This window comes from Nannospalax galili, unplaced genomic scaffold (assembly GCF_000622305.1).
Source record: "Nannospalax galili isolate Female #2095 unplaced genomic scaffold, S.galili_v1.0 scaffold788, whole genome shotgun sequence".
In the NCBI taxonomy this organism is placed as follows: domain Eukaryota; kingdom Metazoa; phylum Chordata; class Mammalia; order Rodentia; family Spalacidae; genus Nannospalax; species Nannospalax galili.
Window position 1 is genome coordinate 1,706,796 of NW_008359996.1, and position 17,837 is coordinate 1,724,632.

General features: G+C 51.3%; 3 protein-coding genes and 1 pseudogene across 4 annotated transcripts in view; 3 read left to right on the plus strand and 1 right to left on the minus strand.

Moving 5' to 3' along the window:
• Positions 1–1,613, minus strand: part of LOC115068576 — a 7,377-nt pseudogene extending 5,764 nt beyond the window's left edge.
• Maz (MYC associated zinc finger protein) overlaps positions 1–3,147 on the plus strand; it is a 3,764-nt gene extending 617 nt beyond the window's left edge. Inside the window, 6 exon segments of the mRNA XM_017795812.2 lie at positions 1–148; positions 151–839; positions 1,207–1,270; positions 1,541–1,712; positions 2,469–2,693; positions 3,014–3,147. The exon segment at positions 1–148 is cut by the window's left edge and continues 5 nt beyond it. Of these exon segments, the coding sequence (XP_017651301.1) occupies positions 1–148; positions 151–839; positions 1,207–1,270; positions 1,541–1,712; positions 2,469–2,671 (1,276 nt within the window). The 3' untranslated portion in view covers positions 2,672–2,693; positions 3,014–3,147.
• Positions 3,148–5,296: 2,149 nt separating this feature from the next.
• Positions 5,297–8,977, plus strand: Prrt2 (proline rich transmembrane protein 2). Of its 2 annotated transcripts, XM_008823866.1 has the most exons (4): positions 5,297–5,477; positions 6,133–7,093; positions 7,466–7,598; positions 7,754–8,977. In XM_008823866.1, exons 2-4 carry the CDS (start codon positions 6,197–6,199, stop codon positions 7,762–7,764), a joined length of 1,041 nt encoding a protein of 346 aa, XP_008822088.1. In that variant the 5' UTR covers positions 5,297–5,477; positions 6,133–6,196; the 3' UTR covers positions 7,765–8,977. The 2 variants fall into 2 exon arrangements, with proteins under 2 accessions (XP_008822088.1, XP_029414919.1); XM_029559059.1 differs by having other exon boundaries at positions 5,297–5,445; positions 7,466–8,977.
• A 142-nt stretch (positions 8,978–9,119) lies between these two features.
• On the plus strand, positions 9,120–12,269 carry Pagr1 (PAXIP1 associated glutamate rich protein 1). Its single transcript, XM_008823865.2, has 4 exons — positions 9,120–10,053; positions 10,212–10,294; positions 11,513–11,830; positions 11,902–12,269. Exons 1-3 carry the CDS (start codon positions 9,572–9,574, stop codon positions 11,710–11,712), a joined length of 765 nt encoding a protein of 254 aa, XP_008822087.1. The 5' UTR covers positions 9,120–9,571; the 3' UTR covers positions 11,713–11,830; positions 11,902–12,269.
• Positions 12,270–17,837: the final 5,568 nt, after the last annotated feature.

Genomic DNA, 17,837 nt, shown 5'->3' on the forward strand with positions numbered 1-17,837 from the left:
ACCACCCCCCGCCGTCTCGGCCCCAGCCGCGGAGGCCTCGCCCCCTGCCTCTGCAGCCACCATCGCCGCTGCGGCGGCCACCGCCGTCGTCGCCCCAACCTCGACGGTCGCCGTGGCCCCTGTTGCATCTGCTTTGGAGAAGAAGACAAAGAGCAAGGGGCCCTACATCTGCGCCCTGTGCGCCAAGGAGTTCAAGAACGGCTACAATCTCCGAAGGCACGAAGCCATCCACACCGGAGCCAAGGCCGGCCTGCAGCCACCATCGCCGCTGCGGCGGCCACCGCCGTCGTCGCCCCAACCTCGACGGTCGCCGTGGCCCCTGTTGCATCTGCTTTGGAGAAGAAGACAAAGAGCAAGGGGCCCTACATCTGCGCCCTGTGCGCCAAGGAGTTCAAGAACGGCTACAATCTCCGAAGGCACGAAGCCATCCACACCGGAGCCAAGGCCGGCCGCGTCCCTTCGGGTGCTATGAAGATGCCCACCATGGTGCCCCTGAGCCTCTTGAGTGTGCCCCAGCTGAGCGGGGCCGGCGGGGGAGGGGGAGAAACAGGGGCTGGAGGCGGCACAGCCGCAGTGGCGGCGGGAGGCGTTGTGACCACGACTGCCTCGGGAAAGCGCATCCGGAAGAATCACGCCTGCGAGATGTGCGGCAAGGCCTTCCGAGACGTCTACCACCTGAACCGACACAAGCTGTCGCACTCGGACGAGAAGCCCTACCAGTGCCCTGTGTGCCAGCAGCGCTTCAAGCGCAAGGACCGCATGAGTTACCACGTGCGCTCACATGACGGCGCTGTGCACAAGCCCTACAACTGCTCCCACTGTGGCAAGAGCTTCTCCCGGTGTGCAGGGGCCTCGGCCACCTACTAGGCCGGTGGGGGGAGGGCATCGAGGTGGCCCGGCTTTGGCTGGTGGGAATGGAGGCGGCTCCTGAGACTGGACAGGAGCCACTCCCAGGGAGGAGGGAAGTCAGCCTTGCAGTTACCGAGAGCAGGGGGGTGGTACTTTGGCAGAGGAGGTGGGTCTTGGGTTGAAGGAAAGCCTTTGGGTGGAGAGGAATCCTGGTTTGAGAGATTTCCTAAGGACCCAGTCTGGGAGAAGGTGCAGGGACTTTGAAAGGAAAGGCCCTTTGGACGAAACTTTGGCAGATTTGGGGCATACCTCACCTTAGGGCCTTAGCTCTAACCCCTCACCCCAACATATCCCCAGGCCGGATCACCTCAACAGTCACGTCAGACAAGTGCACTCAACAGAGCGGCCCTTCAAATGTGAGGTAGGAAGCCCGCCTCCTGTCCTGGTTTTCATGATTTTGATCCTCATTGTAGCTGTCTGAGTTCAGCCTCTCAGACCCCCTTTTTCTCTCTCTTCTTTTTGCCTTTTCACTCCATTTTCTCATTCTTCAAGGCCTGGTCATCTCACACCCATTTCCTACAGATCAAAGATCCCCAAGACTCTGATCCCTTTAACCTCTTGCTCCCTTCTCCCTACTCCCCAAAGCTTTAACTCTCCTGTGACACCCCCCACGCCCCTCCCCCCTCCCCAGAAATGTGAGGCAGCTTTTGCTACGAAGGATCGGCTCCGGGCGCACACAGTACGACACGAGGAGAAGGTGCCATGTCATGTGTGTGGCAAGATGCTAAGCTCAGCTTATATTTCGGACCACATGAAGGTGCACAGCCAGGGCCCTCACCATGTCTGTGAGCTCTGCAACAAAGGTACATCCTGAGGAATGCAAGGAGGGCCAGGGACAAAGGGTGTGGGGCACAAAGCTGGTGACTTTTCCACAGATGTGGGTTAAGGGTGCTGTAGGCAAGAGCTCGTGGCTTGTAGACAGCCCTTTAGGAAGCAAGCAAAACAGCATTGGGAGCAACTGAACACTAAATTCTAAGAAGCTACGACTTGGAGGAAACAATCTCCCAGAGATTCAACCTCCTGGGTGTTTGTGGGAGAAGGGACGTGGGACACTGCCATTTTGGGAAAGGACTGATCAAGAAAGCCAGTCCCCAGAGTTTCAACTTTGCAGCCACAAGTTCTTGTCTCCAGCTCCTGGAGCAAGTGGAGTACAATCAGCATGGATGTGACACACTCTGCTCCATAGCAGAGAATGCTGTTCTCAGTGCCTTACATGCTAACTGCCTAAGACTGGGGCACTGGAGGGAGGGGACACAGCCGTCTCTACTGAGAATCAACCCTTCAACCAGATAGGCAGCAGAGTCCTGTCGCATGGGAAAGATCTAGTTACAGGGAAGAGCTCTGTAGATATTAAAGGCTAGGAAACTGGTACCACTCAGACCAGGCCCCAAGCTCAGGGAGGGGCTATGCCCCAGCAGAGTAGTTGACCCCAGCCTACCAAGGATGTGGTGGGAGGAGGACAGTGCCATGTGAGGAGGGTATCCCCAGCCTAGGAGAACAACCCCGTCTCTGGGGTCTCCACCTGGCTGACCCCCCCATCCCAATCCACCCCCCCATAGGCTTCACCACGGCAGCATACCTGCGCATCCACGCCGTGAAGGACCATGGGCTCCAGGCCCCGCGGGCTGACCGCATCCTGTGCAAGCTGTGCAGCGTGCACTGCAAGACCCCTGCCCAGCTGGCTGGCCACATGCAGACCCATCTGGGGGGGGCCGCCCCTCCTGTCCTGGGAGATGCCCCCCAGCCACAGCCCACCTGCTGAGGGGGACCCCTGCACCCACCAGGCAAGGCGTGGGACATGGCTGGGGGGGGCAGGACGGGGTGAGTGGGGCAAGGGGATTCAAAGGGCCCAGTAGGGGATTTTAGGAAGGCCAGGGATACCCATCTATCACTCAGATTAGGGAAACCTGGGGTCCAGGGAGGGCCCTATAAGAGAAGTATACAACCTGGGTAAGCTGGCAGGCCAAAAGCCTCTGGGGATCAGATAGGAAGTGAGCAACGGCTGTGTCCCAGGGGAAGTAGGGAAGTAGTTGGAAAGTCTAGGGTAAGGGATATTTTCTTGCCATTCAGGTTGTGCTGTGATCGGTGGTGTTTCTCACTGTAGGTACTGGTGAAGTTTGTCCAATGGCGGCAGCGGCGGCAGCAGCAGCAGCAGCAGCAGTGGCAGCCCCTCCCACAGCTGTGGGCTCCCTCTCTGGGGCAGAGGGGGTACCAGTGAGCTCTCAGCCACTTCCCTCTCAGCCCTGGTGAGCTCCAAGTTGATGGGGGAGAGGGAAGAATGGAGGAAAACCCTTGGTACAGTCTCCTCTCCCTCTTCCCACCAACTCACTATTCTCCATCAGCCAAGGAGCGTCCAGACAGAAAGAAGAAACGTGTTCTTAGAGGGAATTCACTAGGTTTTAACGATGTTTCTCCTGCTCCTCTCTTCTCCCTGTCAGAGCTGACCCTACATACACCTGTCCCCTCAGTTGTGTTGATGTCCCCTGGACAGTGGGCAGGGGTGGCAGAGGACAGCAGTAGCCACTGCCCTCAACCTTCTTTAACCCCTTGCCCTTTGTTCCCAGGGACTGTGAGCCTTTTCCCTTGATGGTCTTGTGCTCTCCCTCCTTCAGTCCTCCCTCCTACTGTCTGCAGCCCCTTCCTGGGGAGTTGGTGCTTTCTTTTTTTTGTTGTTTTTCATAGGGGGAGGGAGGAGAGAAAGGAGGTGAATCAAAGATTCTGTCCCAGAGGGAGGGTATTTGAGGAGGGGCAGAAGCAGGGAAGGCAGAGAGGTACTTTAAGTAAGGTAGGGTGGTCAGACTCTAAGCATCCTTACTGGAGTATCTGCCAGGGAAGAAAAGAAAAAAGTCAAGGGGAGCTAAAGAAGGAGCCACTAGGGCCAGAGGCAGAACAAGAGATGGAATCTTAGGGGGCCAGGGTAAAGGAGGGGAGGCCAAGGACTAGAGGTGCTTCCTGGGGGTGGGGGATGGTGCTTTCTTTTTTTGTTGTTTTTCATAGGGGGAGGGAGGAGAGAAAGGAGGTGAATCAAAGATTCTGTCCCAGAGGGAGGGTATTTGAGGAGGGGCAGAAGCAGGGAAGGCAGAGAGGTACTTTAAGTAAGGTAGGGTGGTCAGACTCTAAGCATCCTTACTGGAGTATCTGCCAGGGAAGAAAAGAAAAAAGTCAAGGGGAGCTAAAGAAGGAGCCACTAGGGCCAGAGGCAGAACAAGAGATGGAATCTTAGGGGGCCAGGGTAAAGGAGGGGAGGCCAAGGACTAGAGGTGCTTCCTGGGGGTGGGGGAATGCAGCCACAGTGTCTCCCCCTTCCCTCTTCCACCCCAGCTCCAGCCCTAGTCTTTTCTTCTTACTCTTCCCCATAACAGAAGCTATGGCCCTGGCCATGTCATCGTGTTCCTGTGTCCCTTGCATGTTCCCCACCCTCCACTCCCTCCTTTTGCGCGGACCCCATTACAATAAATTTTAAATAAAAACTTGGCTCAGAGTTCATGAGTTGTCCTCATCTGGCCTGGCCCTGAGAACCCCCACTGGGTATCTTTCTTGCCTTGCAGAGATGGGGCTCTGACTCCTCCTTCCTGACAGCTAGTAGCTGCAGCACCGATTTTGGGTGGAGCCCAAAATCCAGGGACTGTGGAAAGCAAATTCCAGGTCTCTCAAGAATACCCAATCTGGACAGGCCCAGAATAGCCACTGGAGTTTTGGGATGGCCAGGTTGGGTGGACATTCATGCTGTCCTCCCTCAGCAACACCCAGCAGCAGGCTGTACAGACCCCAGCCAGATCCTAGTTGGAGGGCTGCAGAAGGGTTCAAATCAGCTCTAGAATTGGGAGTAGTAAGATAGGGAATAACTGCATTCAATGCCCACTCTGTGGACCTGGCGTTTTCATGGGCTCAGCCCCAGCGACTTCAGCTGTTGCACAGTGGCCCTGCAAGACTTGCTGGAATTCCTTTTTTGACTGCTCTGACCTTTTCAGAGACCCTCAAGCTTCCATTACTCATTGCTGATGCTTCTCTGCGAATAGGGAAACTGGTTCTGCAGGTTCTCTTCTCTTGAGACCCCATACGCTTCCTCTGCAACCGCCCCCAATTTTGCCCTGTCTCCCTAATCCATCTATACCGCTTGTGGGTGCCATCACCTGGTCGTCTCCTCCCAGACTCGAGTCTTTGCCAGGACCCTTGGTGACCGTTGGCGGGAGGGGCTGAGGACTTAGGAAGGGGGTGCCCTGCCAGGAGGTGCGCGTGAGAAGGGGCAGGGAGGGGGCATGAGTGGTCCCCCGGCCGGTTGCCTAGGTAACGCGGGCCTGGCACGAGGCTCCCTAGGGCTGTCCGGGAGGGGCGGGAGGCGTGCAAGGGGCGGGGGCGGCGCGAGAGGCTGTGGAGCGTAGGGGAGGGGACCAGAGAAGGGCCGGGCAAACCGGAGAAGAGAAGAGGGGAGACCCGCCACCTCCCTCCTTTGCTCACTGACTTGCTCCCTTCCTGGTCAGCGGCTGCTGCAGTGGTGGCTTTGGGACTAGAGAGCAGTCCCGAAGCTGGCGGCTGGTGAGACTGGAACAGACAGAGGCTGCTTGCGGGTAGGAGTGGATGACAGACAGCTGGGTGGCATGGGAATGCGGGCGCCTGGCTAGCTATAGGGTGGTGCTGTGTGCGCTGCAGCATCGGGAGGAGATGGCCTCCCCCTGAACCACTGCTGGGGGCAAGGGGACCCCTGAGAGAGGGGCTAGGAAGAGATGCAGGAGATGCTAAGTCCCCCAGGAAGGGGCGGGGGTGTCTGTGCCCTAATGCGCAGCAGAAAACCCCGCACTGTTCAGGTGGGCGCTCAGGGAGGAGAGGAGAATGCTAAAGGAGTGGAATGCGTGGGGTCCCCCGCCCAGTCTGCTTGTTGGGAGTGTCTGGTACACGCACAGCTTGTTGATTTTGAGGTGGTGGGGCACCTTCAGAGTGGGATCAGAGTCTGGGTCTTGTTGGGTGTGTTGGATGGAGCCAGAAACAGACCCAAAGAGGTTACTGTGGAAAGGATTTATCTTCCCAGAGTTCCCCAAGCAAAAGGCTTTAAGTAGTGCACTCCTCCACCAGGGATGTCCCACCTCAAGGCAAAGGAACCCCCAACTTTTTTCCTCTCCCTAGAGACAATACAGGCTGACCCTGAGACAGGAGCCTAGCCCTCTTGGACCTGTGATGCTGAGAGCCCCTCTTCCTCCTCACCAAGCCTGTCTCCTCCTCTTACAGGATTTGCCAGTCTCTGCTGTTCCCACTTTCCCACGGGGGGCCCTCTCCCATCTCCCATCTCAAGATGGCAGCCAGCACCTCTGAGGTCTCTGAGATGAAGGGGGTGGAAGACAATTCCAAGACCCAGAGAGAAGGACCTGGCCATTCTGAAGCTGGACTGGCCCCTGTCGAGGTTGTAGCAGGGATCCCAGACCAGCCAGAGGCCCTTCAGCCAGGCCCAGACATCACTGCAGCCCCTGTGGACTTAGGGCCTAAGGAGGGGCTGGCCCCAGAAACCACAGAGACCCCAGTTGAGGCCCCAGAAACAGACCAGGCTACAGACCTCAGCTTAAACCCAGGAAGGGAATCCAAAGCCAGCTCCAGCCCTAAAGAAGCATGCCCAGCACCAGCATCTAAACCAGAAGTGAACAAAGAGGCTGCTGCAGAGCAGGGATCTGAGCAGGAGCCTGTAACCCCTCCTGAGCCAGCCTCAGAGCCTACTTCCCAGCCAAATACCCAGTCAGACTCAGACCCTCAGCCAGCTTCCCAGTCTGCTCCAAAGTCAGCTCTTCAGCCAGAGCATCCCACCCAAGAGAACCCTACCCCTGAGGTCCTGAGAGAAAGTATGGGGGAAAAGCAAGAAAATGGAGCAGTGGTTCCTCTTCAGGCTGGTGATGGGGAAGAGGGCCCAGCCCCCCAGCCTCATTCACCACTCTCAACCAAAACGCCCCCAGCCAATGGGGCTCCCGCCCGTGTGCTGCAGCAGCTGGTTGAGGAAGACCGAATAGGAAGGGCACACAGTGGGCATCCAGGATCTCCCCGAGGTAGCCTGAGCCGCCATCCCAGCTCCCAACTGGCAGGGCCTGGGGTAGAAGGGGGTGATGGCACCCAGAAACCTCGGGACTACATCATCCTTGCCATCCTGTCCTGCTTCTGCCCCATGTGGCCTGTCAACATTGTGGCCTTCGCTTATGCCGTCATGGTGAGCCCCAAGGGACCCTGGCCCAGGCCAACTGTGGCTCCCAGCTCCCTGCCAGTGCCAGGACAGAGCCCTAGGAATAAGGATGCCTTCCCTCACCTCTGCATGGATCCCACCTTCCCAACTGCAGGGCTTTTGCTTGCCTCTCCCTAGGACCAAACCCTCCAAGCTTGCCCTTTAGGTGGGAGGGATGTAGAGACATCTCATATAACCTTGCTGACTTGTGCCCTCTCCTCCCTGCATCCCCAATCCCCCTTCCTTCCATGACCCCATGGGGATGACCTCCCTCCTCTGGACAACTCTCACCTGATCCCTGCTGGGCTGGCTTCTGCTGATCTGGGCCATGGTACCTCCAACCCCTCTCCCTCACTCCAGTCCCGGAACAGCCTGCAACAGGGGGACGTGGATGGGGCCCAGCGTCTAGGCCGGGTGGCCAAGCTCTTAAGCATCGTGGCACTTGTGGGGGGGGTCCTCATCATCATCGCCTCCTGCGTCATCAACCTAGGCGGTGAGTGGGGGTCAGGGACAGGCAGGGGAGGTGTGGAAGGGTTGACCAGGGCAGCTTTACTAACCCCTGACCCTGCTCTCTCCTGTCTGTCCTCCCCACTTCTTTGTCTCTTCCCCTCTCCTCCCCTGTCTGTCCTTCCCTCTCCTCTCCCACAGTGTATAAGTGAGGGGCTCTACCCTGCATTCCAAGACTTTTCTTCCTGTTGGGAGCTGCCTTGGGCCCATCCCTCCCCTAAGGGAAGCCCAATCAATGGCTCTGGCCCCCATCCCTAGGGACCAAGGGAACCTGGCAGCCTTGTTTACAGCTTCTTTCCTGCTCCTGCATCCTGTCAGGCTCCTCTGCCAACAGTAGGCCTCCCTTCTTCCTGCACTGTTTCCAACCTCCCTGCACTTTTGCCTGCAGACCTCCCCAAGCCTGCACTTTGGAAACCTCTCTGCACTTCTGGAAGCCTTCCCAAACATCTAAACCGTACTCTCTGACCCTCTGCATCTCTCTCCACCTCCCTGCACTTCTTCCAGCCTCTAGAATCCTCTGAACCTCAACCTGGCCTCCCATTCCCAAATTTCATTGTCTTGGCATCTAACCCATGCCTTTCCTCTTCCCTTCTTTAACATCTTTTCTCCCTTGCCACATCCCCCGCTCCTTTCCTTTTTCTGCCTTCTCATCCTCCCTTAGCATCGTCTTCATCCTCTTGCCACCATTTATTCTGCAAAAACTCCAGCACTTAGAACCTGCTGGGGAGGAAGGGGGAGAGGTCCACCTAATTGGGGGCTCTGACTGTTCTCTGCTGAGACTACCCTGGCCCAGACCATCCCTCCCCAGCAAGGTGCCTATTGGGTCGCAGAACCGGAAAGCCAGGCCTCACCTGGGGGACTTGCACAAGAGTGGGAGTCCTCCTTCTGAATATCCAGGGGAGGAAGGAGAGCCGCGACCGCTAAAGGGTCAGCCTAAGTTGACCTGCCCATCTGGGCTTTTTAACCTCAGTTTCTTGTTTGAAGGTGTCGGGGGCGGGGGATTCGGGCTGTTCACATGCTTTATAAACAGAAGAATTTAAAAAAAATAAAAAAGGATCAAAACTCCCAGCTGCAGGGAGGGAAGGAGGAAGGAGGGGTAGGGGAACTCTATAATTATAATTTTCTAAAAGGACTAGGGAGGTTTGTTGCACGCGACATCCGGCTGAGGAGGCAGGGAGCCAGCTGCAACGCCTTTCGGAGTTGGCAGGGGTTTTCTGTTTTTGTTTTTCCTTTCTTTCTTAAAAAAAAGTCCGGGGGGAAACTAAAATTCCTTTCAAAAAAAAAATCAAACTGATTCTCCCTTTTTGTATGCTGAATGCTGCATGAGTCTTAAACACCAATAAAAGGAGAATGCATGAGACTCGCCTCTAGTCTCAGTTGGTCCCTGTGTTCATTTGCGGGGGTCAAGGCAGGGCCTCCCGGAGTAAGCATGCGCTGTCGCAGAGGCCAGCGTTAGTGTGGGCCGAAGACCGCGATGCCCAAGGTCCCATCTGCGCATGTGCAAGCCTTCCGTTGCTTTCTTTTTCTAAGTAGCAGGGGCAGGAGTGGCGCCTCCCGGCGCCTTTTCCGTACGTCTGCGTACTGCGCCGCTGCGCAGCCTGGGAGGCGGGTTTTAGCTCCAGGTTTTACGGCGGACGTGTTTCTGATCTGGGAGGTCCATGGGAAAGACTTCGATGCAGGTGTTGGAGACGGCGGAGTGACGGCGAGAAAGCACCCCTTCCCCGGTCCGCCCCGGGCGTGGCTCTGCGGGTGGCCGGGAGCGGCTGGATCTCTGTCCGCGGGTGGGGTCTGTCCTGGCAGGGGACCGAGCGCCCCCTCCTGGGTGCTCCGCCCGCAGAGACCGCTGCCGGGGACTGATTGGTTGGACTCCCCGGCCCGGTGGAGCGCAGTCCTGTGGGGGAGGGATTCTGGTGCGGTACTGCAGCATCTCCTAGATCGCTGCGCCCTACTCCATCCTCCATGTCCCTTGCCCTGGGTCCTGGAACTATTGCAGACACCACGGCGGTGCCTCTGTCTGAAGAAGGGGAAGTGACTTCCGGCCTCCAGGCGCTGGCGGTGGAGGACACCGGAGGTCCCTCTGTCTCGGCCAGGAAGGCCGAGGACGAGGGGGAAGGAGGCCCGGAGGAGGCCGGGCGTGAGGGATCCAGGGCCGAGGAGGGACACGGAGACGCACCCAGCGCTGGGAGGGACGAGCGTGCGGAGGGAGAAGCCGAATACTGGTGCGTGCCCTGCAGCGATGAGGAGGTGGAGCTACCTGCGAATGGGCAGCCCTGGATGCCTCCGCCCTCCGAAATCCAGCGGCTCTATGAACTGCTGGCTGCTCAAGGTACCCTGGAGCTGCAAACAGAGATCCTGCCCCGCCGGCCGCCTACGCCCGAGGCCCAGAGTGAAGAGGAGAGATCAGATGAGGAGCCGGAGGCCAAAGAAGAGGAGGAGGAAAAGTGAGGGCACAGCTTTACACTTGTCCCTGGGACTACTCCTCAGCTCAGAAACTGGAGGGAGGAAGGAGCAGGAGAGGATGAGCCAGCAGGCTTGGGTGTACCAGCGGGTGTTTGGGAGGGCCAGCCTCACCCTTCACTCTTTGTCCACCCTGTCCCAGGCCACACATGCCTACAGAATTTGACTTTGATGATGAGCCAATGACACCAAAGGATTCCCTGATTGACAGGAGACGGACACCAGGTATGAACCAAAGGGAAGAATTGAGGAGAGATAAAGGGCCTCCTGGTTATCCCTAACGTAGTTCCTCTAAAGAGCCGTTTGTTGGGGGGCCGTAGCTGCTGCACACCTTCTCCAGCAGCAGCATCTTTCTAGCTTTGGTTACCGCCCCACCTTCCTTAGAGACTGTCACCGTTCTAGTAGGTTTTCCATTCCTTTCATCTTATTTCCAGAAGTCTAAGGTTTTCTGATTATTTTACTCTAGATTCTGTATTACTGTGTATATCAGCTATTATGGCCCAGTATCCCATCCCACATGCCTTCCTAGAATGTTAGAATCATTCTTGAGTTTCCTCTCTTTAGCTAGTCAAGTCAGCAGAAAGTCCTGTTAGCTCTGCTTCCACAAATCCACTGTCAATACCATCTCTTGCTTGGCAGTTTCCTCCGTAGTTCTAACTTGTACTTTCTGCCTCTAGTTTCAACCACCAGAGTAGCCTTTAAAATAAATATCAGAAGCTGGAGAGCTGGATCAGCGGTTTAGAGCACTGGCTGCTCTTACAGAGAACTGGGATTTGGTTCCCAGCACCCACATGGCAGCCAACAATTGCCCTAACTCCAGTTCTAGGGGATCTAACACCCTTTTCTGACCTCCACAGGGATTGCACGACATGAGTGCACTTAACATGCAGGCAATATACCCATACACATAAAATAAAAATAATAAATAGATAAATAAATCATTGCTAGGGGTGGTGGCTCACACACTCGGGAGGCACAGGCAGGTGGATGTCTGTGAGAGCAAGGCTAGCCTGTTCTACATAGCAAATTCAGGTCAGCTGGGACTAGAGGGAGACTGGTCTCAAAAAACCAAAACAACAATAATAAAACTAAAATAAATCATGTCATTTCTCTGCTTAAAATCATCCAAAGGATTCCATCACAGGAAGAACATGTCCACGGAGATCTAAGTCACCCCTTTCCCACCGCTCCTCTGTAGTCTTTGTTCCTGCCCCAGGATCTTTGTACTTGCTCTTCACCTGTTATGTTTCCTCTCTTCACATTACTAGTGCCTTGTCATGATTAAAGACCTTTAGCACCCATCCTATGGGTTGCCCAGCCCCAAATCTTAGCACCTCTGTACCAGCGGCTAAAATCTGTATGTTAAACATCTCCCTAAGTGTAGGACGCAAGCAGGAGGAATGCACACTGTCTCAGTTCTTTCACATTTCCTACCTTTGTCAGGAAGCTCAGCCCGGAGCCAGAAACGTGAAGCCCGCCTGGATAAGGTCCTCTCAGACATGAAGCGACATAAGAAGCTGGAGGAGCAGATCCTTCGGACTGGGAGGGACCTCTTCAGTCTAGACTCTGAGGGCCCCAGCCCTGCCAGCCCCCCACTCCGGTCAGCAGGGAATAGTCTCTTTCCCCGGCAGCGGAAGTACTGACTGTCGCTGCTCCTGCCTCCAGTATAGACTAATCTACCTGGGAGGGCCTGGCTGGCCTTTCCCAAAAAGGACTTAAAGGAGGCTTGGAGAGAGAGAGAGAGAGAGAGAGAGAGAGAGAAAAGTAGTGGTGTAGAGAGAGAGAGAGAGAGAGAGAGAGAGAGAGAGGAGAGAGAGAGAGAGAGAGAGAGAGAGAACAGAGGAGACAGAGATTGTTATGTGTTTTCTGCTGACTGTTTGCAGCTCTGTGCTGGATTTTCTGAGTCTATAATAAAAGATGCAGAGTATCTTTCCCTTAGGAGAGACTGCAGCCAGAACCTAAACAGTTGTCCACACTTGTGCAGAGAAATAGAATTGGTTTTGGTTTGTTTTTTGTTTTTTTGTTTTTTTGTTTTGCAGCTTAGTTATATTTATATTCTTGGAAATATTGTTATATTGCTTTTCTTAAAGTATTCTTATAAGAGAAGACTGTGATTTTTATCAATTGAATCTGAAACTGTAATTGAGATTTAAGAGGATGGAAATAAATGGAAAGCCTGAGTGTGTGTATTTTACCTTTACGTCTGTCCTTGGTGTCCTGCTTTGCTACAAAGTATTATAAATCAGTGGTTTTTATTAAGATGGGTGGGTGGGGGCCAGAGAGGTGGTCAGCAGTTCAGAGGACCCAAGTTCAGTACCCAGCACTCACATGGCAGCCCAAAACTGTTAACTCCAGTTTTAGAGGATCTGATGCCATGCATGGGTACCCTTACATACATGCAGCCAAAACACTCATACACATAAAAATAGAAATAAATAAGCACTTGAGAGGCAGAGGCAGGCAGATCTTTGTGAGTTTGAGGCCAGGCTGGTCTACATAGTGAGTTCCAGGACAGCTGGGGCTACAAGGAGACCCTGTCTCAGAAAAGATATATATACACACACACACACAAAGAAATAAGTAAATTTTTAAGATGGGTGGGTGGTGGGCCAGATGGTTTACTGGCTAAGAAAACACTGCTCTTACAGAGTACCAGAGTTTGGTTCTAAGCACCCAAGTTGGGTGGTTTATAGTTGCCTATAACTCCAACTCCAGGGGGATCCAGGGATATTCAATGCCTCTGACCTCTGTGGGCACTGGTGCTCACATACACACAATTTACAGCATTATTATGCCAACATCATAATCACCTAACAAATAGACTGACTCTTATTTTGCTTTGTGTATATGAATGTTTTGTCTGTATGTAAGTACACCATGTGTATGCAGTGCCTGTGGAGGCCGGAAGAGGGTGATGGATTTCCTGAAACTGGAGTTACAGGTGGTTATTAGCTGCCATGTGGGTGCTGGGAACCAAACCCAGGTGTTCCCCAGGGGTTCTGGTTCCTACAAGGGGCTGGGCCTGCTGCAGAGAATTGACTGGAGAGTTAGCCTCGGAAGGAGGGGCTTGTGGCGTCATCTTGGAATGGAAGGCCTAAGCCGCCAGGAACGTGCTGCAAAGGGCAGGGTGTACTCAAGGACAGAATGGCCTGGCACTTATGGACCTGGGGTGAGACCACTGGCCCCTGAGGCATGGGGGGAAGCTAGCAATGACTATGACTATGCTGTGGGAGGGATCTGATATGGCGGACTCTGAGCCTCAGTGCAGAGCTGAGCAGTGCGGTGCTTGAATGGCACAGAGCTAGACACTGGGTGCTCGTTTCTTGGTAGGTCACTCCTCTCCCCCACCTCCATTATAATAATAAGTGCACATAAAGATATGTTATATGGTTTACCTGATAGTGCAAGAGATCCAGAGAGAACTCTTGACACTAGGTCATCTGGAAGAGCAGCCAGTGCTCGTAACCACTGAACCATCTCTCTGGCCCCTAGACTGATTCCTAAGTTAAGTTTTTTAAGAGTGAGCCTGAACTCAGAGGACACTACCCTCCCCTAGGTAACTATTAGAAATATCTGTGTCCCAGAACTGTGTGGATTAATTGCTCTTGCTCCCTCTACCTGTGCAGATGGAGCTGTCTGTGTTTTCACCCTGTACTGATTAAACTGTCTCTGGAACCCTGCATCTCCTAATGTGTCCCATCCCATCTGTCCTATCCTGCCCAACACCCATAATTTATTCAAAATGGTTTCTCCAGCTTCATTGGAAAAGTACAAATTCAAGTTCAGCTCCACTCTTAATCTTCATAGACCATCTGGTCTTTTCATCCCTAGTATTTCATTCCCAAGGTCACATGTACTTTCCCAATCTCCACTGTGTCCAATGGAGATGGGTGGGTATGCTGCTGTCGGTGCTTTGTTATGTTAATTCTGAAGGATATCCACATTCATTCATTTTTTTGGGGGGTGGAATACCAAACTGAGGTTGCCAAGGAGCTGCCCCAATCATCAGCCCCATGCTTTTACTGGGATTAATTAGCAGTCCAGATTATATCCATTAATAAAAGTCAGTCCTACAACAATTAAAAATGATAAAAGTAAACTGGGCGTGGTGGTGCACGCCTTTAATTCCAGCGCTTGGGAGGCAGAGGCGGATGGAGCTCTGTGAGTTCGAGGCCAGCCTGGTCTACCTAGCGAGTTCCAGGACAGCTGGGGCTATAGGGAGACACTGTCTCAAAGACAAAAATAATAATAACAATAAAAATAGACTTTTTTTTAAAGAGTGAAATTAAGGGACATTTTTCATTCAGTGTAGAGCCCATGTGTAGCCCATATACAAAGGGCCTCAGATGAATCTTTGCACTTGGCTCTAATGAAATGCCCACGGAAGTAACTTAGAGGAAGAGGAATTTATTTTAGCTCCTGGTTTCAGAGCTTCACTTCATAGTTGCTTGGCACCATGCACATGGGTAAAACCTCAGAGTAGCAATGGCCTCTGGTGGTGGTGGCAGTCTGTGGCACTTGTGGTCAGCCTTTGGTGGAGGCTGTTCTTCACTTCCTAGAAGACCAGTGACAGAGTAGGATAGGATGTGGCAGAGATAATACACCCACAAGGACCCATCTAGGCAACATGCTTCCCTCAGCAAGGCCCTACCACCTAAGTTTCCACAGCCTACCAAAATGTTGCCATTATCTGTAGACTAAGCACTTGAAATAGGAGCCTGAGAAGCTGGATATGATGGCTCACACCTGTAGTCCCAGGACTTGGGAGGTGGAGGCAGGAAGATCGGGAGTTCAAGATTATCCTCAGCTTCAGAGTGAGTTCCAGACCTGCCTGGATTACATAGTTCCAGGCCAGCCTGGGCTACACAGCCAGACCCTGTCTCAAAAAAGAAACAAACAAAACTTTCCACAGAACTACCTGGCCTATAGTCATGTCTAATCTTTTGTTTCGTTTTGTTTTTATTTTTTATTTTTTAAAATTATTTATTTAATAACCACATAATTAGAAGAAGCATTTCATTACAACAGCATTGACATATTCAATAACAATTTCCAGAGCTAAGATATATCTCTTTCAAAATTGACTGTAAATTTTTAGGTTCACAGTTGAATTAATACAGTTATACAATATTGAACTCTGTATAAAGCCCATAAGACATAAAATTGAATGAGGTTTTAACCTTTAAGAAACATCTGCATTTCATTTTAAAATATATTGTTTCATACAGAAAACAATATCATTTTTAATGCTACCAACACTTAGATGTTTGCATATGCATCTCTAATCTCTATGTACCTGAGTATTACTAGTCAGAGTCGGTTACTTTCTGAGATCCTTGGCACCTGAGCATGGATATAAGGTCATCAGGTAGATTTTAATGGTAGTATTTTTCACCTCTACTAATTAACATGAAGCAAATTTTTATGCTTCTTCCTCAAATATAACAAATTTTTTATTTGTTGATTTTTTGTGTTTTTCATACAGAACATCACAAACAATCTTATTCATCTACATACCCACATCCCAAATGACAGCCCCCATAAACTTTCCCCCCTCCATGGACCCGTATACTTTGTCATCCCTGTTATTGTCCACTGTGTTGTTGGTGCCCCCAGCCATTTCCCAGTGCTCGTCCATCCACTGAATCTTGTCAGCCTATCTAGAGTTCCTTGTTTTAGGGAGCTCAGATCTTCCTCATCTAGCAGCAATCAGTTGCCAGTATTCCTTTAGAAAATATTAGGGTCTGATGTTCATTGTCCCAATTCTATGCTGGGTCAGTTTTTACCCTTTAAAGAAGATCTCCATTTCATTTGAAAATATGTTGTTTCCTACATTTTTTTAATTAAAAAAAAATTTTAGAAGCATATCATTACAGCTTTAATATGCTCAATAACAGTTTCCAGAGCAAAGATACAGCTCTTTCAAAAGTGGCTATAAAATTTTTAGGTTCATTGTTGAATTAATACAGTTATACAATATTGAACTCAGTATAAGCCCTGTAAGACATAAAATTGGATGAGTTTTTAACCTTTAAAAAAGATCTCCACTTCATTTTAAAATAAAATGTTTCTTACAGAAAGACTCATTGTTTTTGCTACTAACACTGAGATGTTGGTGCATTGGTCTCTAATCTGTATGTATCTGATTATTACTAGTCATAATCAGTTGCACTTGGATCCTTGGCACCTGTGTATGTCTATGAAGTCATCAGGTAGATTTCAATGATAAGGTTCATCACCTCTACTAATTAACATGATGTAAACTTTTATGCTTCCTCCTCAAATATAATACATTTTTTAAAATTTGTTGATTTTTTTTTGTGTGTGTATATCACACAGAACATCCCAAACCATCTTATTCAACTGTACACCCACTTCCCAGATGGCACCCTCCCATAGCCACCCTTCATCCACTAGAGCCCTTATACTCTGTTATCCCTGCTACTGTCCACTGTGTTGTCCCCCCCCCAAGCTGTTCCCCACTACTTGTCCATCTGGTGAATCTAGTCAGTTTATCTAGAAGTCTTTATTTTAGGAAGGTCAGTTGTTCATCATCTAGCAGCAATCAGTTGTCAATATTCCTTTAGATAAGATTGGAGTCTGCTGTTCATTTTCCCAGTTCTATGCTGGGTTACTATCTGGGAGTCCCTTTGGCCACCCTGGCCAACAACTCAAAAGAAGGTATCCCCTATCTGGCATTGTTGCTTGTTATGTAGCCTTTAGCTATACATATGGACTCTCAAAAAAATATATTGGCCCCTTTAATCTTTGGTTATACTTTCCTTTTGGGTGTCTAAGGCCATACAGTTGGCCCAGATAAACCAATTTATTTTTACTCTTAAGGTCATTTGAGGATCTGTTCCTCAGGGGTCACATGGACTTGAAAGGAGCTCTTGGCCCCTTTCTTTTACCAGTTCCACCTATGTGAGGATAAGTCAAAGGTCCTACTCGACCGTGGCTGGCTTCACTTGGAAGTATGGAGGAAATGATTCCTCTGTGTTGACCCTCCTCTTTGTAGACTGGACACTAGTTCAAGTCCATCTTGTGGGGTCTCCTCAGCCTCCTTGATCAAGAGGACAGGTGACCCACCACAATTACAGGACAATTTTGGAGATGCTCATAGTCCCCTGGAACTAGTCGACCTAGGAGGGCAAGGAACAAAAACTGTCTTTTATGTCTCTCTGTCCAATTAGTATAGGCCTCAAAGTTTCTCTGTTAAACATCCAAGAAGGTTAGTTCCACCAGTCTAGTACTTTTAATTACTGTGTACCATGTAGATAAATATTGAGCAAATACCAATTGTTCTCAGATAAACCATACCTAGACATATATTTCTTGATCTGGTATGTATAATTTGTCAGTAGGTTGTTGGACTAATGTGGTTCCCTCTGGTTTTTAAAACTAGCTAGGCATTATTTATCTCTCACATTGTCTAACCCCTCCATCATGGTTTCCCCAATTAAGGTGCCCCCATTTTCCCCCTTTCTCCCTTAATAATACCCTTCTCCTATGGTCCTACCTCTCTTTCTTTCCCTTTATCCCCTAGGTTCCTTGTATACCCTTCCCTCCCCCCTCCCTTAAACCAACCCAATTTTTGTCCATATCTCCCTATTTCCTACTGTTCTTCTTTTTCAGGTTCTTTCTTTTCCTTTACCTCCCTGTTTCCTTTCCATTATCCTGGTTCCTGTAGTTATGTCTGGTTGCATACTTATTTATCAGAGTCTGGTTCTAGGATCCACATATGAGGGAGAATATATGTCGATTTTTT